This window comes from Aethalodelphis obliquidens, unplaced genomic scaffold, assembly GCF_003676395.1.
Source record: "Aethalodelphis obliquidens isolate GAN/ISIS:26980383/991018 unplaced genomic scaffold, ASM367639v1 scaffold22, whole genome shotgun sequence".
Lineage (NCBI taxonomy): Eukaryota > Metazoa > Chordata > Mammalia > Artiodactyla > Delphinidae > Aethalodelphis > Aethalodelphis obliquidens.
Genome location: NW_020837966.1, coordinates 3,810,997 through 3,834,566, shown reverse-complemented (window position 1 = coordinate 3,834,566; position 23,570 = coordinate 3,810,997). Strand labels below are relative to the sequence as shown.

General features: G+C 42.8%; 1 protein-coding gene across 1 annotated transcript in view; it reads right to left on the bottom strand.

Moving 5' to 3' along the window:
• CACNA2D3 (calcium voltage-gated channel auxiliary subunit alpha2delta 3) overlaps nucleotides 1-23,570 on the bottom strand; it is an 899,902-nt gene that overhangs the window by 256,155 nt on the left and 620,177 nt on the right. The window contains exons 18-26 of the mRNA XM_027121113.1: nucleotides 20,258-20,329; nucleotides 19,940-20,001; nucleotides 18,513-18,580; nucleotides 14,422-14,467; nucleotides 14,165-14,262; nucleotides 12,601-12,694; nucleotides 9,559-9,654; nucleotides 5,880-6,001; nucleotides 3,090-3,170 (exon numbers count right to left, since the gene is read on the bottom strand). Of these exons, the coding sequence (XP_026976914.1) occupies nucleotides 3,090-3,170; nucleotides 5,880-6,001; nucleotides 9,559-9,654; nucleotides 12,601-12,694; nucleotides 14,165-14,262; nucleotides 14,422-14,467; nucleotides 18,513-18,580; nucleotides 19,940-20,001; nucleotides 20,258-20,329 (739 nt within the window). The remainder of the gene's footprint in view (nucleotides 1-3,089; nucleotides 3,171-5,879; nucleotides 6,002-9,558; nucleotides 9,655-12,600; nucleotides 12,695-14,164; nucleotides 14,263-14,421; nucleotides 14,468-18,512; nucleotides 18,581-19,939; nucleotides 20,002-20,257; nucleotides 20,330-23,570) is intronic.

The window sequence follows — 23,570 nt, the reverse complement described above, 5'->3', positions numbered from 1 at the left end:
ATGGGCCACCTCAAATCCTAGCAATTTTATACTTCCACATATCCAGATATTTTCTTGTTTGTTTTCTCTTTTTATCCCCAAATCAACCCAGAGTAAGGTGAGAGAGATAATAATCCCAACCCTATTTTAGATAGAACTTCAGGGACCCAAGACCACACATTTAGCAAGTTATAGAGTAAGTGACAAACCTACGTGGACCTTACAGTCCCAGGCTTGCATCTCCAATAACAACAGAAAAATGGATTAGGGTCCTGACACACACAGCAGGTTCCAGGGCTCTGGAGAGACTTGGTGGGCCAAAGAGAAAGTCATACCACTTCTTCCTTTGCAGTTGGAAAGCAATGAAGCAAATTTAGCATGCTAGTGGCAGCTGGAGAGTTGGCAAGTTCCTCAAGAGAAGGACTGTAAGCAATGTCATAGGCCAAGAAGATGTATGGGGCCCATTTATGCACAGAGGCTGACGTATAAATGGAATCCGGCCCAGTCTGACTGACTGCCCTTTCTTCAAAGATGTCATTGACAGATGACTATCTAAATGTTTTTGTTTGGAAAAAAAAAAAACAAGAAAAAAAGAGAGAAAGAAGAGAATAACACACACACACACACACACACACACACACACACACACACACTCACACACACAGAGAGATACACACACAAAACCAAAACAAGAAACTTTCTATCCCAAACAGACATATGTAGCCAATGAACATGAGAACACCAGATCAGATCTGGGAGCAGTGCAGGCTTTTCAAAGTAGTCCTTGATAATAAACTAAAATTGTACACCTTTCCTTTCAGAAAAATTTCAATTTAACACAAGGATTTCATTGAAGCCCCAAATTGCTGTCAGTTGGCTGTATCCCATCTGCTGTTGGAAGTACACTGGTGGGGGAAAAGCCTGCTCACCTATTCATCTTCACCTGCCAAAACAAGGTTTCTTCCCCAATTAAAATGGGCTTTTAAATTTTAGAGTAGTAAACAATGTCTACTTAAATTTGCGGAGAATACACAGAAGAAAGTGACCAAACCTAATTACCCAGTGACATGATGGGTGAGTCAGAGTCAATGAAATTTGGGGGAAGTGCTGAAGAGGACTCTCTGCTTTTTGAGACATAAAGGTCCTTTTGAAGTCACTGCCTTCACGGTGCTGCATCCATGTCAGCCTTCAAGATCAAAACTGAGCAATTCTGTTTTATCTTATGTCTATAAGACCCGCTTTAAAAAAGAAGATTAATAATCATCAGATTTAGAAGGTAAGGACTAAATACAGTTCCTTGGATAACCCTGTTTCTTTGTCTTGCTCTGTAATTATCTTCTGAAAATGGGTACGAGTTGACACATAGTGAGTCGTAGTAAACAGGAATATGTCTCTCCCACCCACTCAGGGTGGGCCAACCATGTCTCATGACTTGCCTGTGGTCTCTGGCCAACTGTATAACTCAACAGTAGACAAGCATGCCATTTGGAAAAGTCATGGTCTTCTCCACACTGGATACACAGTGCCCAGGCTGAGTCCATGTTTTGCCCATACTCAGCCAAATAGACATTTATGAAATATAAGCCATTTGGAAACATTTGAGCACACAGTTTGTAAACTTGGACAGATGTGGCTGGGATGGGCACAGTGATCTTAGGGCCAAAACAGAGCATCCTTCATAATGACTTAATGAGAAATTCAAGGAAAAGGTTTTAGAAAGAAATTTCAAACACACAGACAGACAGTTTGGTTCAGACCATGTCGTTATCAGCTGTTGCATGTGGCCCCAACTCCAGGGAGATAACATGCCTCCAGAACTAGCTGGCTGGGTCAGCCTGGAGGCGAGTAAGGCTGACCTTTAAGCAAAAATAAATCTTGCTGAGTTAAATGATCCTGTCTCCTATTTTCCTCAAGGAACATGAGACAGTAAGAACAGCAGCCCTGAATTTTCACAGCCCTTATCTCCTGGCTGATTAGTTATAGGTCTGCATAGTTCAAGATGAGCTTACAGGTCAGATACATAAGACTGTCTTTCTTGCTATACCCAAAAACCCAGGAATAACCAGGGCACAACTGTCCCCAAATCTTTCAATCCCTGCTAATCTATGAGAATACAATTATGATGTATAGGCTATATCAGAAATAAAGTGGGGGGGAAAAGGAATATTTCCTAGCCAAAGAACAACCACTTGAAACATGTCTGATCCATTTGAATTCCTTCCCACAAATATTCAGTGTGTGGAGCCACCACAGAAGCTGATGTTCAAAATCACCCTGTGGTACAGCTTACTGAGAGAGGCTACTGAAAACAAAATGACTCCCTTTGGTAAATCTAGCCAATATCAGGATGATACTTGGAGTGTCTCACCCATTCGTCAACCAAAGGCTCCAACAATTATTTATCAGAAATAGACAATGTGCCAGACACGCTCTTAGGCTCCATTTTCTCAGCAGCTGTCCTCAAAAGAGGGCTTGTGGCAGTTTCTGGTCCTTTAGGCCAAATACCACCAATGAAAGCCGCCAGCCAGCCACAAAAATCTACTGATACTCTTGAGAGTGAGAGAGATGGGAAAAGCCAGAGACAGGGTTTCTTTGATAATTCAAGACTCAATCATAAAATGTTTTGGCTTTCTCCTGGTCCCAAACCCAGCACCTGTAGATACATCTAACTCTAATCACTCAGGGGGATTAGGGCGATGAAAATCTCACGCTCTCCAGAGAGGTGCACATTTCAGCTTGTATTTGCCTAAAACAAACCCACAATTTCCTTGTACGGCCCCTGTTATCCTAATGACATAGAAGTGGAAGATCTGGAGCTTACTTTAAGTGTTCACGGCACCTACTGTCCAGAAATGATCTTTTGCACGCACCAACAATTTCTTACTGGCTCAGAGTTTAAGAATAAAATCCTAGGAAATATTTCTGCTTTCACATCAAATTCCACCAGGTTTCAGAGCCCTGGATTGGAGAAGATGATGCTAAGATGAAGAGGAAGTAGTTTTTAATGTTTTTTACCTTTCAAAGCCAAGTTTCTGATACGTGGAAGTAGTTGACAAATGATATGGACACCATGCTTACTTTACACTCATTGATTGAAATCCATCATTTACCTGCCACCACGGGAGACTTCCGTTCATCCAGGAGCTGGATGGAGGTACTTGCTGTCACCACATTGCTTTTGTTAACTGTTCCTGTAAGAAGAAACAAAACAAAACACGATGACGAAAATGAAGACAGTCATAGAGCTTATGTTAAGAGAGTGATGGTATTGGTTTGCAGTCACCAGTTCTGCAGACTGCTGGGGCTTGCTTCCCAGAACTCGGAGCTGGGCAGCCCTGTGAGGCGATAGGTGCTGGGTGGGCGGTCCTCTCAGCTGAAGGAATCACTGCACCGAGTTATGACCACCCCCAATGGGGAATGTCCAGCCGCTTCACATCAAAATTATTAACTACCATGGAGGGACCACATTTTTAAAAATTTGTGGTTACTAATATAAGTGTTTACTCGTGTCAGTTTTCATATTTATATTGCCTTTCTAAATATAGCCATGGAGAGCTGCTTGAGATAAAGTTTTGAAATTATTTTACAGTGAGTTGAGAACTCTAGCTCTGATCTGTTGGTTAAAACTTTACTGATCTATAAAATTCTAATTTCAAGAATGGTTTTTCTGAACAAAACCATTCTAAACAGGGATAGAGCTGGAATGCAATCCTTACCTCAAACTCTTATTAATGTGATAACAATATGGTATTAGTATAAAGAGATTTTTAATTACTAACAATGTTTCTAATACTCATGAATTAAAAGACGCTGAGCACAAATTCCTAATGCCCGTAGTTAATAATTGTTAGTCCAGTGCCTACCTTTTAAAAGGTTCAATGAATGTGAGCTGAATGGAATCCAATTGAATTTAGAATCAGGGAGAAGGCAGATCTGAATGTGAATACACTTATGACCAAAGCAATTAAGAATTTTCTGGCCCGAGTCTAAGTTGTAATAAAAACCAGCTTCTTTTCCAGTGCGTACAGGTATTCAACACACAGGAGAAAAAAACGAGGGAGAGCTCCACCACAACACCTGCATGTGGTGATTTTTAACATTTTCTCCAAATCTAAAGGGGCCACGAAATCTCCTAAGATATTATGTCATCCATAACTTTACCATGAACAAGGTAAATTCCTTTTTTATTATGCGATTTCATTGAAAGTTCAGTGAAAACCCCACCTGCCAAAAACCAATCAGACAACAGCCAGCCTTAATTAATCAGAATTTTTTTCCAGACATAATTCTTTGTAGGAAAAATGGTGAATAATAACAAAGCAAACTGACACGAGGAGCCATCACGCACGCGCGCGCGCGCACACACACACACACACACACACACACACACACACACACACACACACACAGAGCACTTCTGGGAGATGCTCTCATTGCCCATAGCTCCTCCTCTCTGTCCAGTATTGGGAAAAAGCCCTTCTGGATAACCTGATGGCTCCTGTCCAGATCTAGCAAGCTAAGTTCTATTTCTTTCTTTAGAAGACTACGAAAAAGAAAGTATCATGAGACTGCACGATAAAAGAAGACATTATTATTGATAGGTTTGCAGCAGAATTAGAAAGTCCACTGTCTCTTAGTTGATATTTTCAGCAATGAAATGTGATACAGATAAACATATAAAGAAAGAGCCTTAGTACCTGGAAATTTATATTTGAGAACACGTGTATGTGCATGGCCGTGGCTAAACATAGGCCTGTCACCACAGGAGCACAGACTCCAAGAATCTTGGTCCTTAAAGGAACCTAACTGATAATCCCCTCTAAAACCCCACCTAGGGAGGGAATTTCTATAATAACACTTGGCCTTTCCTTGAATATCTTCATTAATGAGGGACCCTCTTCCTAATGAGTCCATTTAAATAATTATTAGACAACTCTTGCCAACATCTCTTCCACAAATTTTGAAAGCCTTATTTCTAAAGATGTTTTCATTCATGGAAATGAGCAAGTGCCAAAACTCTGGGAGGGGCTATGACACTAAGCGCTAGAGAGTCTCCATTAGGGTTGACTTGGGAATGCTTGCAAGAGATTAATACAAAAGGCCCTAATATAAAACATAAGTATATATTGAACTGTCCAGAGCAATCCAAGTTTATAGAACTATGTCTTATTCATCTCTGAAGTTTCTACAAGGCACGGTACAGAGCCTTACACAGACTGAGCACCAAAAATATCAGATGCATGAAACAAGAAAAAGCCGAGGACAATTGAAAAGATTTTCCAGTTTGTCTTGCTTCTAAAACTGGTTGAAATAAGGTAATGTTCAGTTCTTTTTTGGAGGGAGGTGATCTTAGTTTTTTTTACAATATCGTAAAACCTTAAGACTGGAAGAATCATTGGCTATGTGCCTCACATTGGTCACCACAGCTCCCTGTCAGGAGAGCACGAGGCTATACAAAATCTTAGTCCTTACTCTTGCATGTTGATTTAAATCAGTTCTGATGGAGAACTGTGGGCCTCCAGAGTGATCTGACTTGCTGAAGGTTCTGGCAATGGATGTTATGGCTGTATGAATTTTCTCTAAGTAGGGCCATGATCACATTTTAGATTAAAAAAAAATCTATTAAGAAGTTTGTATTCAAATTCCACATGGTACAAAATAACAGTCCTGCTTCCTGACATGCTTTTTACACAATCTGGTTAAGTTAAAGCTTCCTTTTATTTGGAGCAGCAACACTTATGGAACTGGTCACTGGTTCAGAGCTAGGCCAATATTCAACACTGGCTCTCAAGACTGAATTTGGCTCCCTTAGCATCCAGCCTGCTCCCTCATACTCTGCACGCAATGCCCAGGCCATCAGGACCAAAGGGACACAGCCAGCCTCCAACAAGGGTACCCACCTGTGCTGAATGGGATCGAATAGACAAAGCTCCCTGGAATCTGCTCAGCGGCTCTTCGGTACCAGAGAGGGAAATGGTCTGCATTAAAGATGTTCTCCTTGTCTCCAGCTTTCAGGAAGTCCCTTGAAATAGAAAAGAATAAGAAGAGCATGGCACCACTCAGCAAGGAAAAGCCAGACACGAGTGCATGCCAGCAGCTTTTGTTGGGTAAAAATAATGTTGGCTTTTAGAACCCCAACCTGCTTTTCTCAGTACAGAGAGGACCTGTGTAACATTGTATACCCCAGATTACTCAGAAATATCTTGTAGAGTCCTGGCAGTCAGACTCCAGTGGGTGAAATGATTTTTCCTAGTATACCTAGTGAACTAATAGTCTTAGCATCTGAAGCAAGCCAACAAAGCCTCCAGAAATCACACCAGAAGACCAAAGGGAGTCAGAAAGCTTTGTCTTGCCTTAAAATCCAAACACACAGATACATATCCTTGAGAGGATCAACATCTTAGGTAGATCTCTCTCTTCTTATAAAAAGGGTAAAGGAGGTAAAAATGGGTCCACATGGGGATCTTTGCTTCTTTCCCCCCCTCCCTACCCTCCAGCCAAACAGGACTGTTCTTACTTCTGGATACTAGGGACTGTTGTGGTGTTGGGTGAGACAGGTCTAGGTTTTAGGCAGAGCTGAATGATCTTGGGTGAGTTACTTGGGTTAGTTACTGAGTCTCCGAGCCCCATTTGTTCATCTACAAAGTGGGAATAATAATATTACACTTAGCACGATACTATCAGAATAACATAACACCATGTGTGAAGGGGCTAAGTAAACTGAAAGCGGCTCACACAAATATATGGGATTCTTAAAGCCCAAGAGTTTTTTCATTCTCTATGCTTTAAATGGAAGCTGTGAAGTGATAATTTCTTAGACTTAGGACTGTCTTAGGACTGACTTAGGACTTAGGAGGAGAGCAGTAACCATACGGCGGAGGCTGACATCACAGGTTGCTATATGTGTGTTACTACACGTGCTCCAAAAGGCCACACTGAAAGCACAGGATATATTAATATTGGGGATGGTGGCAGGTTACAGAAGCCATGAACTATAATGGATCTAATTCGAAAAGCATGTGGTAGGGACAGGAGATAGAACCTCAGTGTAGGAGCCTGATGATAGTATAGCTCTAGGATGGGAACTTTCTATTACCCAGACCTATCACCAATACTTTGAACTCTTCCTTGTATGCTCTCTTTAAAAAAAAACATAGAAATTCTAAAACCTTTCTAGACCTGGCTAATAGAGCGCATCCAAATAGTTGGGTATCAACAAATATCATTTGATTGGAGTGGGTAGGCAGGTATAAGACGCTAAGACAATGGAAGTCAAGGTGCCTCTACATGAATCAATGATAGGATTTTCCTGAAGACAAGAATTGTTTCACCCAACCAGATAACCAATGAGTATTCACTTTGAGTCACAATAATGTCACAAAGAATTCATAGTTGTAGATACTTTTAGCTTCCCAGAGCAGTTTCACATCCGAAGGTTTTCTGATCCTCACAGTAAACCAGGGAGATCATTAACCCATTTTTCAGATGTATCAAGTGAGGTGAACCAGGTACACATCCCAGCAGTCCTGAGTGTGGTCCTGCCACATTTCAAATCCATCACAATCACCTGTATATAAGACTAGCAAGGTGCTATGTTTTGTTGCTGTTAGTACTTTTCCTGTTTATTTGTCTTAATCTCAAAACATACAACAGTTTTTTGCTCTGAGCACTAGAAAGTCTATTCCTGTGTCTCCCTTTGCCACTCTGGGTCCTAAAAGGAGAAGGCAATGTGTATCCCAACACTTCTAGTCCTTCCTAAGAACTTGCATTCTGTAAAGTAATTGTTTGGGGGTACAGGGGTAAAGAGGAGTTGAAAAGAATCAAGTCACAACTATAGTCAACTTCATAAATGACAAATTTGAGAAGTTGAGGAAGAAAGAGTCCTCAGATGGGCATTAAAAGCCAGTTCACAAAGCATCCAAAAATCTATGGATCTGCCACTTACCAGACCTGGTCTTAAAAGATCATATGGTGGGTGTCCGGGCCTCATCTAAGAGACACAAGAGCACAGCTAAGCTGGGCTTAATGGGACAGGAGTGTTTCCTCATTGGGCTCCTGATGGGCCAACCCCTCTCAAATTGGTGGCCACCCTGTGCCTTGGTTATCCCCACCTCCCCCCTCTCAGGGACCCTGAAGGTCAGGATTTGTGAAGTTCCATGGTAACCTCTGGAATCACAAACACACACTTTGCAAACTCTCTGAATCTTAGGCTCCATTCATCCCTGGCCTAATAATGTCTCTTACTTCAGAGAAAAGAAATTGAGAAAACATATTAATGGGCTCAGGAAAGACTTCCCAGGCTCACACCAGCTCTGGTCAAATACCAATTTGAAGAATTAAGACCCTGTGGCTCTCTGAAGACAGACACAGGGGCCAAGCAGTGGTTTAAAAGGGCACCTGGGGCTTCCCTGGTGGCGCAGTGGTTGAGAGTCCGCCTGCCGATGCAGGGGACACAGGTTCGTGTCCCGGTCCGGGAAGATCCCACATGCCGCGGAGTGGCTGGGTCCGTGAGCCATGGCCGCTGAGCCTGCGCGTCCGGAGCCTGTGCTCCGCGACGGGAGAGGCCACAACAGTGAGGCCCGCGTACCACACACACAAAAAAATAATAAATAAATAAAAGGGCATCTGAGGGCTTCCCTGGTGGTGCAGTGGTTAAGAGTCCACCTGCCAATGCAGGGGACATGGGCTCAAGCCCTAGTCCAGGAGGATCCCACGTGCCGTGGAGCAACTAAGCCCATGCGCCACAACTACTGAGCCTGCACTCTAGAGCCCGCGAGCCACAGCTACTGAGCCCATGTGCCACAATTACTGAAGCCCGTGCACCTAGAGCCTGTGCTCCGCAACAAGAGAAGCCACTGCAATAAGCCCGCACACTGCAATGAAGAGTAGCCCCCGCTCGCCGCAACTAGAGAAAAGCCCGCATGCAGCAACAAAGACCCAACGCAGCCAAAAATAAATAAAATAAAAATAATTAATTAATTAATTATTTTAAAAGGCATCTGGGTACTGAACTTGGTGACACTCTGCCCACTGTCCATCTGGGTCTCTTTAGAAGAACAAGGAAACACTGTCAAACCCGAGAGCCACCAGAATGCCTGCTCCCGAGTGTGGGGCTCTACAGGCCCTCAGTCTCCGAGCTGAGGCACAGAGATTTACTAAAACATATACAAACAAATAAACACCAGACTTGAAACACTGCTTCTCGGGACAGGCAGGAATTCCTCAGCAGAGCTGCGGGACAGCTGAATGCCCTCCAGTCATTTGTCAGGAGGTGAGTGAGTCCTCCCACTGGCTGTTCCCCTACCAGCCACACCATCTCCAGAGTTGAGCGAAATGACTCACCAGGGCGGGAGAGGACTCCAGGACAGTGGACAGAAGCCAACAAGCGTGAAAAACACAGAGTCGTGGAAGGGCCAACAATGGGCAGGTGAAGACATACACTGCGGCCCCCGAGGTAGAACAGAGAGGAAAAATGTCAACAGGCCTGGGGTGGCCTGAATTTTGTTTCTACTGCTGGTGGAATCAATAAATGGTATAAGCTTCCCTTTCACTGTCCCACTTCAGGAGCTCCCTACTTACTGATTGGTGAGCTGCTCGGCCCCAACAAACAGGTTGATTCTCGAGAGGCCTGTGCGAGTGCCGAGGAAGGCCACCTCCACACCCTTGTCAGAATTCCTGAAACAGAGCAGAAGGAATCAGGGGGATTCTGCCAGACAGTAAGCAGATAATGGCTTCTGCATTTTAAGACTCATGGAATGTTTTATGAAATAACAGTCTTGAAGCCTGAAATTTTGGAAGAAATTATAGAAACATATGCACACATGCACACACAGGATGCAAACTCTTATTCCTTACAAAAGTTTTCGTGGTAATTCCTGCCAGAAAAACTAAGAAGTCCATGACCAAAGAAGCAGCAGGAGGAAATAAATGCATCCCGAATGCTAAATAAACACACCTTTATCTCAGGGTTCTGGGTGCAAGTTCAGAAAGAGCAGGCCAACTTTGAGGAGAGGAAGAAAAGCCTTAGAGCTAGCTGTTTCATCTGATGCTACCAAGCCTATTCTTGGTTCTGAGACCACTAGTGGAATCTGCCATTAACGAAAAGAAGCAACTGAGTCACTGACTCAAGTCTGTAGTATCCCACAGCCTGGAAATGTTTAGGACTTGAATTCTACACCATTTTGGGGGCACCAACTGGTAACTTCTACTAAAGAATAGGCCTTATCCTCACCACCAACCCCAGAGGGATGAGTAAAGAAATGACTTCTGTAAATAGCCCTACAGGACGCCACACATAGGAACTCTAAGGACAGCCTTAGCAAAGAAGACTCATTTGAAAATTCAGCAAAGATTTTTTTTTCAACATTCAAGGCAAATTTTATATGTTTGAACATGTTCTTCAGGGTTTTCTCAGTGGATACTTCTTCAGAAAAACAGCAAATGGTCTTTCTCCACAAATACATAATTTTATTCTACAAAAAAATATGAAGAGAATACTGATTCCTGAGTTTGCTTCCCACCCTAGATGCTAGTAGCAATTTGATTCCAAGCTTTATCCATGTCATCTTCAGTATAAGATAATTTAGTTACTTGATCTCTGATGGTTGTCAAAGTGGTCAATACTACCTTTAAGTATTTAAGGGATGAATAAAAACAAACATTATGCATTTGTTTCTGCTCGTAGCCTACAGCAAATTGTAAAGTCGGGCTGCCCAATCAGTTACAGATGTGGACCACAATGCAAGCTACCATTTTGGAAATCTTTAGCATCTGTTAGGGGTGAATCAGCAATCTTTCCACAGGATTTTGAGTTTCATGAGAACCTAAAAGAAACATTTCCACTAGAGAATGCAATCAAAGGAAAGGCTTTGACTCTTTCCAAACCTCCCAGGGAATAAGATCCATGCAGGTAAGCAGTCCAAGGATACCCCCAAATATAATGAGAGTGGTTATATCTTTGGGAGTCCAGACTCATGTATTAAACTACCTACCTTACATCTATGCTTAGGAGTCATTTTAACTACAAAATATCTAGAAAAGAATTCTGGCCATGTCCAGTCCCAAACCCGCTCTTCCTTCACTGTCTCCTGTCCTAGGAAATGGCACCACTATCTACCCAGATATTGATGTCATTAACCTGAGAATGATCCTTGACAGCTCAGCCTCCCTACCCTCACAGCGTGAACCCACCACCAAGTCCTGGGGGTCTTACTTCCAAAGCATGCCACAAGTAAATCCCTTGTCTCTGTGCCCACTGCCACTGCCTTGGTCCAAGTGGCAAATCCCTTGAACTGCTGTAGGAGCCTTTACTATTTTTCTTACCCCCATTACATTCTATTATCCACATAGCAGTAGAAGGGTCTTTTTTAAAAATGCAAATCCAATCATCTCCTTCTTAAAATCTTAAAATGTCGTTCTTAAAATTCTTCAATGACTTTCCAATATTCTGAGTATAAAATCCAAAATCCTTAATCTGATTCCCAAGGTCCTGAACCACCAGGCCCTACTGTACCCTTGTCTCCTAACATCTTCCAGCCTATGCTCTACATATCAGTTCTGTTGGCCTTCTTTAAATTCCTCAACCATGTCAAATACTGTCTCACCTCAGGGCCTTTGCACATACTGTTCCAATTCCCTGGAATGCTCCCAGGGAACCCTTGAACTAGTTCCTGCTCAGAAAAGCCTTTCCTGTCTTCTATCTCCACTCTAAGTCTTGTTACTGCCTACATGTCTAATTTTCCTTCATAGTTATCACAATTCTTAATCATATAGCACACTATATATCACAGGTACCATGATGGTGAGGACTGTGTTTGATTGAGTTACCTCGATTTCACCAATACCTAGCCCAGTGCCTGGAACATAACAGACGTGCAGTCAATATTTGATGAATGAGTGAATGAAAATGAGAACAGAATGAATAATAGACCTGATATAGGAAAATATACAAAACAAGATAAAAAAAGGAAAGGAGCTAATAAAGAATAAAAAAGGAGAGAGAACTGAATAATGTATGACATGAAGGTATAAGGAAAAAGGAATAATTGTCTCTCTTATTTTTAATTGTTAACAGCCTACTTAAAATAGTAAAATACTAGTATTAATATTAAAAATAAGCTGCTGAAGCAGTTCTCACCCTAGTCTTTGACAACAACTACCATTGCCTGCCCTCCTCCCCCTACATCCTCCACTTCAGAAATAAAACTGCAGGGTTATATCTGACACCCTAATGAAATAGAGCTCTCACTTCCCTGTCCTCCTCACAACCTAGCCTGGCCCAGATCCCAAGTTCCCTCTAGACAGTGAAGGTGAGGGAGCCATGGCAGGGCAGGAAGCAAAATGCTCCTTCCGCCTCCCTCTCTCTCGGAAGTGTCACCCTACCTCAGCATACCAAATTTCATGTAATGTTAAAACTCAAACAAATTATATGTCAAACCCAGGAGCTTGCCATCCAAGCCAGAGCCGCTAATCTGCTCTAGCTCTTGTGGTTTGGAGCTTTGGGGAAAATTAAAGAACTTTAACACCAGCCTCCTAAAACAGTTTAGTTCTTTAAACCATAACCATATTTCGGACGGCTTGTGGGGAAATGGCCATGAAAGGGGGACACGTGCAACCACTTACTCAGATTTGTTGAGGGCAAGGCTGGTCCAATAGGCTTCAATGGGAGCACTCACCACAGCATCAAAAAGGACTTCTTGTATCAATTCTTTATCACCTGTTGGGAGGGATAGACTTGAGAAGATGGCTTTGGCTAGACCCCAAATTGTAGCATGAGAAGTGCACACTGGGCTCATTTTACAGTATCTACAGGCTACTTTCTCCTATGGTGTGTTCCTGCGTTAACCTCCCACCAGCTGAAAATATGAAACAGTTGACACCTGATATGCCACAACACAAGGGCCCCCAAAGCATTTGGATGAGATGATAGTAAATTGAGAGTCGTGGGTGTCTCACGCTTCAGTTTTCTACTTTCCCTCCCCCATCTATTAGTTCATGCCATAGACCAGCACACCAGCTCTGGGATTCGGAGATCAGAAGGCAGCACTCCTCAGTTTGCTCTTTTCATCCCCATTTCTGTCCTCTATCAAAATTTGCAATTCTTCAGGGCCCTGATCTTGGTTGTAAGGGAAAGGGGTGTGATAGCTTAAGAACTTCTGGGACTCTTATTTTGTCATTCCTTCCATCTAAGATTTTTTTTTTTTCATTTTAAAGTAGGACATCTGTCCTTATCCAAGCGAATTCTTGATAGAGCTCTGTGGAAGAGGCCAAGGAATCAGGAGGATATCATGAATCTAGCAGAGGCATCCTAGAGCCCTACAGCTTTATCACCTAGCAGGCCAGTCATCACCTTAGCTGGTGGCCAAGAAGACAGTGCAGTTTTGTTATAAAAGCAAAAACTGGAAATAACTCACCATCAAAAAGACAATGAATAAATTGAGATAATATATAAATTTAAAATGAATAATATATAATTATATATATATAAATCTTAATATACAAAGTAATGAAAATAATGGCACATACTATATATGGATATACATCCATATATCCAAATATTAGCTACTGGAACTAATTTATCCTTGTTCAGGGACTGTTCTTGCACTTGGTGAGCATCAGGCCTGCTGCTGCTCTCTCTCTGCCCCCCTTTCCCTGCCCCCATCACCAGCTACTGCCATTTCTGACTCACTGAGCTCCCTCAGAGGGCACTCTGTAGGAGGAGGGGCAGCAGAATATACAGTGCAAAAAGCAACATGTCACAGTGGCAATCCCACACCGGACAGAACCAGGAGGCCTAGATTATGGCCTTGGATGAGACAAATCCTATTTCCACCCCTTGTTTCTCTTTGTAAAATAAAAAAGCAGATATCGACAGTCCCCTCCCAGTTGAAACATTTTCATGTTACTCAGGCGCTTGACTAAATGGTTTGGTAAGGGGAAAAATCCAATGTGCAGTGTTAAACTGGGATTGGGGATTCTGCATGACTCTTGGTAACCCACATTCCTTTTCCTGTTCCTACAGGAAGCAGATATTTGGCTGGATTTAATGTGACTGATCATCTCGGCCAAAGCAAAGCTTCCCATGAAAACTGAGGGGAAATATGGTCTTGAGTTCACGCACACACACACACACACCCACCGTCCAACCACCATAGGCACACACACATGCATTTGGAAGCACACTCACATTGGAGCAGAGGTTCTTTGCCTTTGAGGTAGAGCTTAATAGCTTCTAGTTGAGATAGATGACGGTGCTCTGGGTGTAGGTCAGTGTTGCAGTAGGACCTAGGAATGTGACATGGCCCAAAACAAGAACATGTACATATTTATGGCATCACTTTCCTTTGCTTTTGAACCAGGAGAACTGGGCAAGGGAATACAGACAACTTGAAATCAAAGAGGGTAACAAACACCAATGCCGAGGAAGAATCATTCCATTCTTACCATTCGTCTGCCAAGGACACATCAGGGTGTTCTAAGTCATGCAGGCCTGGAGGTCAAGGAGAAGGGCATCATGAGTAAGTACCATCTGTGTGGGGTACTGACCACCCCCCTCATGCTCTCCTGTGCTTCAAATGTTCTAGGGCAAGGCCATGGGGGGTGGGGGTTAAGGGTAGACATCAACACCAAAGATATCTGCCTGAGAAAAGGGACTTTGCACATAGGAAACAAGTTCTGTTCCCAGGCAGAACCTTCCCCCCACGTCCACCTCACTCAGCCACCACTGCAACTTTCCCTGGCAGTCTCCCAGGAAAGCCTTAACTCCCTGAAGATAAATGATGCACCAGTGAGTCCTGGGAGAGAAGCTTAGCAAGATGGTGGAGACACCAACTTTGGAGGCCCGTACAGTACAGCCTGAGTTGGGAAATTGGGTGGGCCATTAAACTGCTGTGTGATGTTAGCAGGTTGATTTACTCTTTCTTCACATGCAAAACAGTAATAATAATAGTCCCTAACTGACAGGTGGTTGTGAGGGTGAAATTATAGGTTGAATGATATGAGATTGCCAATACTCAACTGTTTTTGACCAGCAAAAATTGCTAGTTGATACAGGATGCTAAGTTAAAATGAATCATCAGTCTGGAGAGGTAGCTAGAAGAACTGAGGCCTGCAGGGAATTGGGGAGTTTTTATATATAGAATACCCGAGACACCCTAACTCTGTGAAATCACTCTTTTTCCTTGTGTCTTTATGTGATTTCATTTTGATGGGTCATCAGCAGACAAACACTTCTGAGTGACAACCTCAGGAACTCCAATTTTTGAGAATGTCAGTTTCCCAAGTGACCAACAGTATCTTACTGCACTCAGGATTCCAGTTTCCTCCTCAAATACAAATGTACAAAATAAATAGGAAAATACTAGAACTATCATCACACACTCCTGTTTGATTTTATAGGAAGTAGGCAATGAATTATATAGAATATCATACTATATGACCCAAGTGGCCATATCCTGGCTCCAACACCTTCTGGTTGAATGATGTTGGGAATGTCGCTTCAACTCTTTGACTTATAGTCAGAAGATGTGGGTAATAGTGCCTAACTCACAGACTGCATGAGAGGGTTGAACGGAATAGTGATTAGTCCCTAGGACAATCTATGCATCCATCCATCCTTTCTTCCCTTTCTTCTTCCCTCCACTCCTCCCTCCCTCCCTCCCGTTCTTCCTTCCATATATTTACTGAGCATCCACTATGTGCCAGGTACTATTCTAGGTCCTGAGAACATAGCAGTGACCAATACAAAAATCACTGCTGCTCTCATGGTATTTACTTTCTAGCATCAGAAAAGAGATAAGTAAATAAAGTTAAAATACATAGCCTATCAGTAGTGAGGGCTATGAAGTTAAGAGAGAGAATGAAGCAAGGAGAGGGGGTACCAAGAGATGGGGAGGGATGAGGGAAAGAGTTTCATTGTTAACAGTGGGAGTCAGATGCTTCCCTGAGACAGTGACTTTAAGCAAAGACCTGGAGGAGGTGAGGAGAGAACCACGTAGTAACTGAGGTGCTCGCAGCAGAAGAAACCACAGCTGCAGAGGCCCTGAGCTGGGATCTCACCTTCCTGGAATACTGGGTTAATGATATCAAGTCTATATATAATATATTTCTAGTTTCTGTTCTCATCAACCTTCATCTGCAAAGCCCTCTCTGCCTATATTTCATAGGACCTATCAACGAGACCCTGAAGGGAAGATCTTTTTGATTGCTTCCTCTCTGAGTTCCTAGGCCACCAAGGAAATATGATTGTTCTCTAACCCTCTCACCTCTGATTTTGATCCTCCTGACAAAATCACACCTACTGTTTGATTGATAATGCTAACAATAATGACATAAGCTCTAATTTATTGAACAAGTACTATGTACTACATATATATAAAGATAAAGTGTCAAGGAGATTCAGAAGAGAAATGACTTCAGCAGGTAGAACTACAGCCCATACCTTTAACCTCAGTAGCAACTCCTTACATTTTGAGCAAAATCAGCCTGTTCGCCACCTTGGTAATACCTGCCATTGTCAAGGCAGGTTGAAAATTCCTACATTCTATGGGAGAGCATTCTTTACGGGACAACCTTCAGAAGCGGTCACCATCCCCAAGAAACTCCTGCCCTCTTTAAGAACAGAGCAGAATGGTAATCAAGCCGTGGCCTTTATGGATGACAAGCCCCTCTACCAGTTAGCCCAGGGGAAGCAGTTTTCTCAGGCTCTGTAACTCAGCAAAGCTGGCAGGATTGGAAGCCCTCTTATTTACAGAGGACCAACACAGAGAGGAAGATCTGACCTCATTTGTGTGGATAACCAGACACTCTTCCCCTTGCCTAGAATTCAAACTAATTTCTTGCAGGATGGTTGCAGTTGGCTCTAAAATTCTCTCTGTGTGAGCTCTTAGCCTAACAGAAGATGATAGTGACTAAAGAAATGAAGAAGTCCTCCAAAAAACAATGCAAAACAACTGTGTGTGTGTGTGTGTGCGTGTGTGTGTGTGTGTGTGTGTGAGAGAGAGAGAGAGAGAGAGAGAGAGAGAGAGAGAGAGAGAGAGAGAAGATGGAGGGTCAGGTCCATTGACTAAGGGAATGAACACAAGAGAGGCAAATAATCCATTAACAATCTCTCCTTTTACTGTTCTGACGATGAGCTATTTCCTCATCTTGACCTCAGATGGCTTAGATGTGAATTTTCTGTCTTCACGAGCAGTGACATCCACAGAGCCACACATGGCTCATGGAGCCAGAAAATTAAAGAAGTTAAAAAAAAAAAAAAAAAGATCCCTGAGAATACATCCTGTTTAGTATCTTGCCCAAATTACAAAGTTGCCTGTTTTTCCTTGCCTGTCTCTAGGAAGAGGGAGCACATGATTGAATATCTCTGCAGTGGGCATACTCTGGGTTCTGCCCTGGTCAAGATGATCTCTTCACTCTCCTTCCTGTTCCTTAAGATCTCACAATCAGTTGGGAGACAAAACCCAAAACCCATGAAACAATGCAGGGACACTCAGGAGTAGACCAGAAGGCCATCTATGAAACCTGGCATCTCAGGGACTTCCAATCTCCTTCTTCATTCTCTACTGCATCATCGGAGTGAGCCACAAGGTGGTCTAGCTTCTGGAAGTTCACCAAACTCATTTGTAACCAGCTTTAACCCATTAAAACCCAGCTTGTAACTGACCTTCCCACTCTTGGCCACACTCCCTGAGGATACCCACAAAGAGCACTGGTCTGGTCCAACTCCTTCTCTGTCAAGATGCAAAACAGAACACCTAGGTTGGGCAAGTGACTTACTCAAGGCCACTCTGGGAGTGAAGCCTTTCAGAGGCCAGACCCACTCCTCCCTGTGAGCTGGTGATACTGGGAAAGATAACTTCTCTGAGCTACTAGCTTGTTGGGAGATGAAAAGGACAGTATGGGGGTGAGAGCAGTTTTCAAGTTGAAAGGGCTGTAACAACAGCTACCATTTACTGGGAGTTTCCAGTGCACTGGTGCTTTATGAAGACAAGAAGAGGGACGTCCCTGGCAGTCCAGTGGTTAAGACTCCACGCTTCCACTGCAGGGGGTGCGGGTTTCTGACTTACTAAATCATTTGAATGATCACATTTCCCTTGGACCCAAGCTGCCTTGAAACACAAGTGAAATTTGTGGCTCAACTATGAAGAAGACTTAAGGCTCGCACAGCTTTCTTTTCTTTTTCTTTTCCTGGGCTTGAGTTTTTATACTAATTCGTATTTTTCTTGGTACTAATTTTTATGTATGAGAAGAATACAGTTGGTGGATGGATGATTCTTATGAGTTGCCTCAACAACTTTGTGGATGAAAGCAGAACATAAATGAAATCACAGAAGGCCATCACTAGTTGGGAGTCCCACCATTCTGAATCAGTCTCGGAGAGCAAGGTAACAGCAGGTGGGTAAATGGTTGAGTCACATGTCCAGGGATTGGAATAAGGGTTGGATAGATGAGCAAATTCTTCAGCTAACCCAACAGCTGGCTTCAGGGCTTTCTTCCCACACAAAAGGATAAGATGGATGAAGGCAGCATCTTACCTTCTTCAATGGTTACATTCCCTCGGAAGAAATATTTCCCATGGCCTCTAGAGAGCGCCACACCTAAACTGTGCAGAGAAACAAGGCAGACCTTGAAATCCATGACACTGACTGGAACAGACTTGCAGGTGAACTTTATTTTCCGTTTTCACATTTCCATTTCATGCTCTGTAAACAATGTTTTTCAAGTTTACTTTCAAAACCCCACTGATTATAGTTGGTGTTGGTGTTTCTTATTCAATCAGCCGCTTCAGTGTAATTTCTGATTGGAAGTGCAACAGCAATGGGTGGCTCCTGCGTGTGTTTAAAGAGGTGTGGCAGCTCCTACAAGCCCTTCTAGCAAGCCCTTCTTTTGGATGCTCTTGCAAGTGCTACGTGTCCTGCTCTTCACTACCACCTTATGCACCCCTGCCCTACATTCAGCCACACACGGCTCTTTCCAGACTGTAGAGTTTGGGACGAGGGAAAATTAACCCCTTCTCAATGGCAAAAATGAACACTTCTACTGCCACTTGAACGTAGCCACATGACTGTATCGTGGGCTTCTCTGCCCAACCTTCTCCCTTGCCTGATAGATTTTTCACACTCTCACACTCTCAAAGTCTTGATTTAAGCTCCTTCCTTCATTGCCTAAAGTCAGAGAGTATGTTTTGATAACACAGTCTCTTCATTTGGTAAACCCACTTAGCAGTCATGTGTTCCATCAACCGCTCTGGCTCCAAATGGAATCCACCCATGATCCCTGGCCATATACAACAACAACGCCACATTTTTTTTTTTAAAGATTAATCTAAGTTAGTAAATTCTTTCTCTCTTTAGCTCTGCAAGGCACCAGTTCAGGAACACAAAGAAGCCCTACCAAAATAACTTTTTACAAAAAGTGTTATCACACTAAGTTAATAGCAGGAAATTTTAGAATGCCACATACACTTCTGAAAGCAGGCAAGGGGGCAAATGCATTTTTCAGGATTGTTACAAAGAGAAATAACAGGATTCAAAGGCAGACAAGCACAGAACAGTTCAGAGAAATTAAAACGGAAGCACAACATGTAGGGATGAATATGCTACCTCCAAGTGTGAAGGATCATGGAAATAAAAGGCAGCAAGTTAGATGGTTAAGGACCCTGGTAACCCTCTGAATTTATCTATCTGCCCTTAGTTAGAACCCCAGAAGCTTATTTGCTTGATAATGAGATGCAAAGCCATGACAAATTGAGTGAGTTCTCCTAGGTGAGCCTGAACCATCTTCCCCCTTCTGGAAAACAAAAGCAAAAGCAGCCTGGGAAAAGCCCCTTCCTCACTCTTTCCGGCCTTTCGGCAGGGTGTTTGGTTATCTTCAGATGATGAGCTCTGAAAGCGTCAGCAGGTTTTGTACAAACACAACTGATGGGTCTGATGGAATGTCCACGTATTATGGTCAGCTCTACCTGAAAGGAGTACCCTTGATGTCTGTATAATAGTAGTCATTTGTCATCACCAAAACCCGTTTCTAGATTGAAAAAAAAAAGTCGTAGAGAAAAGAAAACATGGTTAGTCTGCTAGGTGAAGTTTTCAGAAATAAATAAAAATAAATGGACACACTATGATCAGGTTAACAGTACTACATGAATCTTGTTTGAGATAAGTAAAGACAAGAGAAAAATGATCTCAGCGAAAGATATTTACTCCAGATAGAACTTTCAAAGCTAATTTTTCACAGTGGTTTGTTTTAAATTAAGCGGCAAGAATGTTTGAGAAAAATGTACCCCTTTGTCCACTGTCTTCTTCACCTCCATGGAAAACTTCCCGGTCTTTCTATTCACCATGGCATTTCTTAACTGAAACAAGTTAAGAAAAAAAGAAAGAAAATCGGAGTTAGTTCTTCCCAGGGTTACCATACTGTCTTGGACACCTTCCACCCTCCAGCTTGGGAGCACATTTGGTGGCTTGTGTATGACAGAGCTGGGCTGTTTCCCCATTGACTCTTGGGGTACTTTTGCAGTAAGTCTGCATACTACACTCAGACCTCTGAAATGGGGCTTCAGAAGAATAAACACCCAACTGCTCTTGTACAGGGGGAGAGAGGTTAACAACAATAAATAAATGACCATCAACTTCAATTTGGGGTGCTCGTGTAAACCTCTGGGCAACAATGACCAAAAAAGCCTCTGCAATGTTGACAAATCCTGAGAGTCAGAGAACGGACCCCCAGCAAATGCTAAAACACTCAAGCAGCAAGGGGAAAAAAAAAAAAGAAGGGGGACGAGTTACTTTTTCAAAAAGGGTATTGGTCTGTCATGTAGAAATCATTTTTCAAAACATAATCAAGTTAAAGATATTTTCCTACACAGTAGTTTTTTTGTTTTGCTTTGTTTTTTTAAAAAGCCAACCATTTGGAAGACAGGGATTAAGTTTTTCACAGCATGAATCATCTTCAAACACTCTGAGAAATCTGGGCCAATGAAAGGCCTGGCTGAGGCCGATGGGCAGTGAACAGGGCAACCCTGTATCTGATTTTTGGAGGTCCCATCTGGGAACGGTGAGCCTCCCTCCCTTCCCCCACCCCTGGATGATCTCTGCTAATTACTTGTGGCCCTTCCGTGAGTTCAGAGAAGGACAGCAGACACAGTGATGAAAGATGTGCCGTCATGGGCACCAATAGGAGACGACGGGAAAGCCATTTAATGAAATAGGAGCAAATGCTGACATGCCACAGCCTGTCAGGAAAGGCTCTTTCCCAGCCCCACGGCTTGTTTTTATTTTCTTATTTTTATTTTTTAATTTTTTCCCCTCTTTTTCTCCTTTGAGGAGCTTGAATAAGATCTGGCTGATAGAGAACTACAGTGCTTGCAAGCAACCTAAATTTGATGTGGGGCTGTCTAGATTTGGGTTCATATTCTCATCTTCTGTGAGAGAGAGTAAGAGCATAATTTTTAGCTGGAGGCATGTATAAAATAAAACATATATTTTACTCTAGATATTTTTTAACAACACATAATGGGCATTTCTGGAAATATTTTCCCATTTTAACTTTTGTGGTTTTGGATGGGGAGAGCTGGTCCTAATTAAGTCTACTTTCTAACTCTTAAGAACGGCTCGATTTATCTTTGACATGGTTTTCATTTTTCCTCTTTCTGGTGCCTGCCTAAAGCCATTTGGGACCTTCCCCTCTCACATTCCCCAGGCAAGTCAGAGATTAGGTAAGCTTCTCCATGCCTCAGTGCCACCCCACCCCCAACTCCCAGTAGCACAGAACAATCAGCATCAGGACCTGGGAGGGTCCGAGGCCAGGGTCACTAATGCTTTCTGGAGGCAGATGCTTAGATGATTAGTCTAGTCTTTCCCTTTTCCTCAGTTATAATGGAAATAGATTACACTTATTGGACATTGAGGCAGGATAGCCCTGGAGTTCAGAAATGGACTCTGGGGCCAGAGGTTTATAATCTTGACCAAATCACTTACCCTCTCTGTGCCTCAGATTCTCTTCCTGCAAAATGGAACTAATGACAGCACAGACTGTCTCATAAAGTTGTAGTGGGAACTAGATGAGCTAATATGCAGAAGAGTGTCTGGTATTCCCTGAGCATTCAATAGATGTTACCTGTCCTGTATCATCATCCTCACCAGCATCATCATCATCCTCCTCCCTTTTCTTTAATGTCAGACCCCTTTCAATAGCTCAAAATATTAGGATTCAAACTCCAGTTGACCTCATATCTTTTTTGGAAGTACACAGGGTCTGTGTTATAAATGTGGTCATTAAATTCAACAAGATCCTAGCTGCCAAGAGGAGTAGGATGCTTCTTCCAAGAACTTCTCTGCAGCTGGGCAGACTCATGCTGCTTCTTCCTCAGTGGGCTCTGCTTGTCTGGTCTTTCGCAGATCTTGACCTAAAGTCTGCCCTCTGCTACTTACATGCAAACCTCACTGGTGGACACATGGGCATGTGGGATCTTGTGTAGCCTTCACAGAGATGCTTTGTATAGGTTCCAGAATTCTCTAATCAAGCGAGTGCAAATTCCTAGGAGAGAAATGGTGACTTGGGTTTTCCCAATCAAGCACGTTGGTAGTGAAGGAATTCATATCTCAAATGTACCTTATTTCCAAGGAGACAAGAGACCCAAACAAAAGAGACAACCAAAGGCCAAATGAAGAATAAGAGCAATGAACTTTCTGGAGGTGTGGGAACTCTGAAGGTAGACACTCAGAACTCAGTCCTGGGAATCAGATGAAGGTAAAGAACGTGGCACAGGCTGGGAATCCGATGACAAAGGAAGAAAAGAGCAAGGAAACAGAAAGCATTTGTCAAATTGTTGTTAGTAAAAGGAGATATCAGCTCATGGAAAATTAACTGGGGCACAGGTGATAATGACTAGACACCTGGGGTACAGAGGAGCCAAGTAATAAATGTCTTCAAGTAACCTGCAAAGGAGAAGTGCGAGCGCCAGCCTAGTGTTAACTAGCAGAGGGCCTGCTTCCTGGATGCAGGACTCCCAAGTATGAATGAGCATCAAGCTTGCCTCCCATATCAATTAAAATGTAAAAGGTGAAAGGATGGGGAAGCATGTGGATGACAGGGTTCAAACCTTCTGGGAAAGAAAACAAAAGGATCCTGTGAAGTCAAAATAAAGCAGCTGATAAAGTGAAGAGGAAAGAGAAAGGAAAACAATGGAATGCACCCTTTAAAGTTTCATGATACAGTTTAGCAACCGACATTCATTAATGAGAATGAGGGTTGATGATGCTGAGAATAATACTAATAACTGTTACCACTCAGAGTGCTCACTGTGTCCATGCAACGATGCTGATGTTGACACTTTTCACTACAGTAACACATTTAGTATTCACAACAGCTCTGTGAGGTAGGTACTATTGCCATCATACTCATTTTACTGAGAAAAAAAAAAAAGGACATAAACCAAAATTGAGATGTAGAGAAGATAATTGCTTGCCTGAGACCAACAGCCAGCAAATAGCAGAGGTGGGGTCTGAACCCAGGCAGGCTAATACCTGAACCGCGTTCCTCAGGACTGTGCTAGCTTGCTTCTTGGTAGAAGCAGGTTGAAAGGGTAGGACATG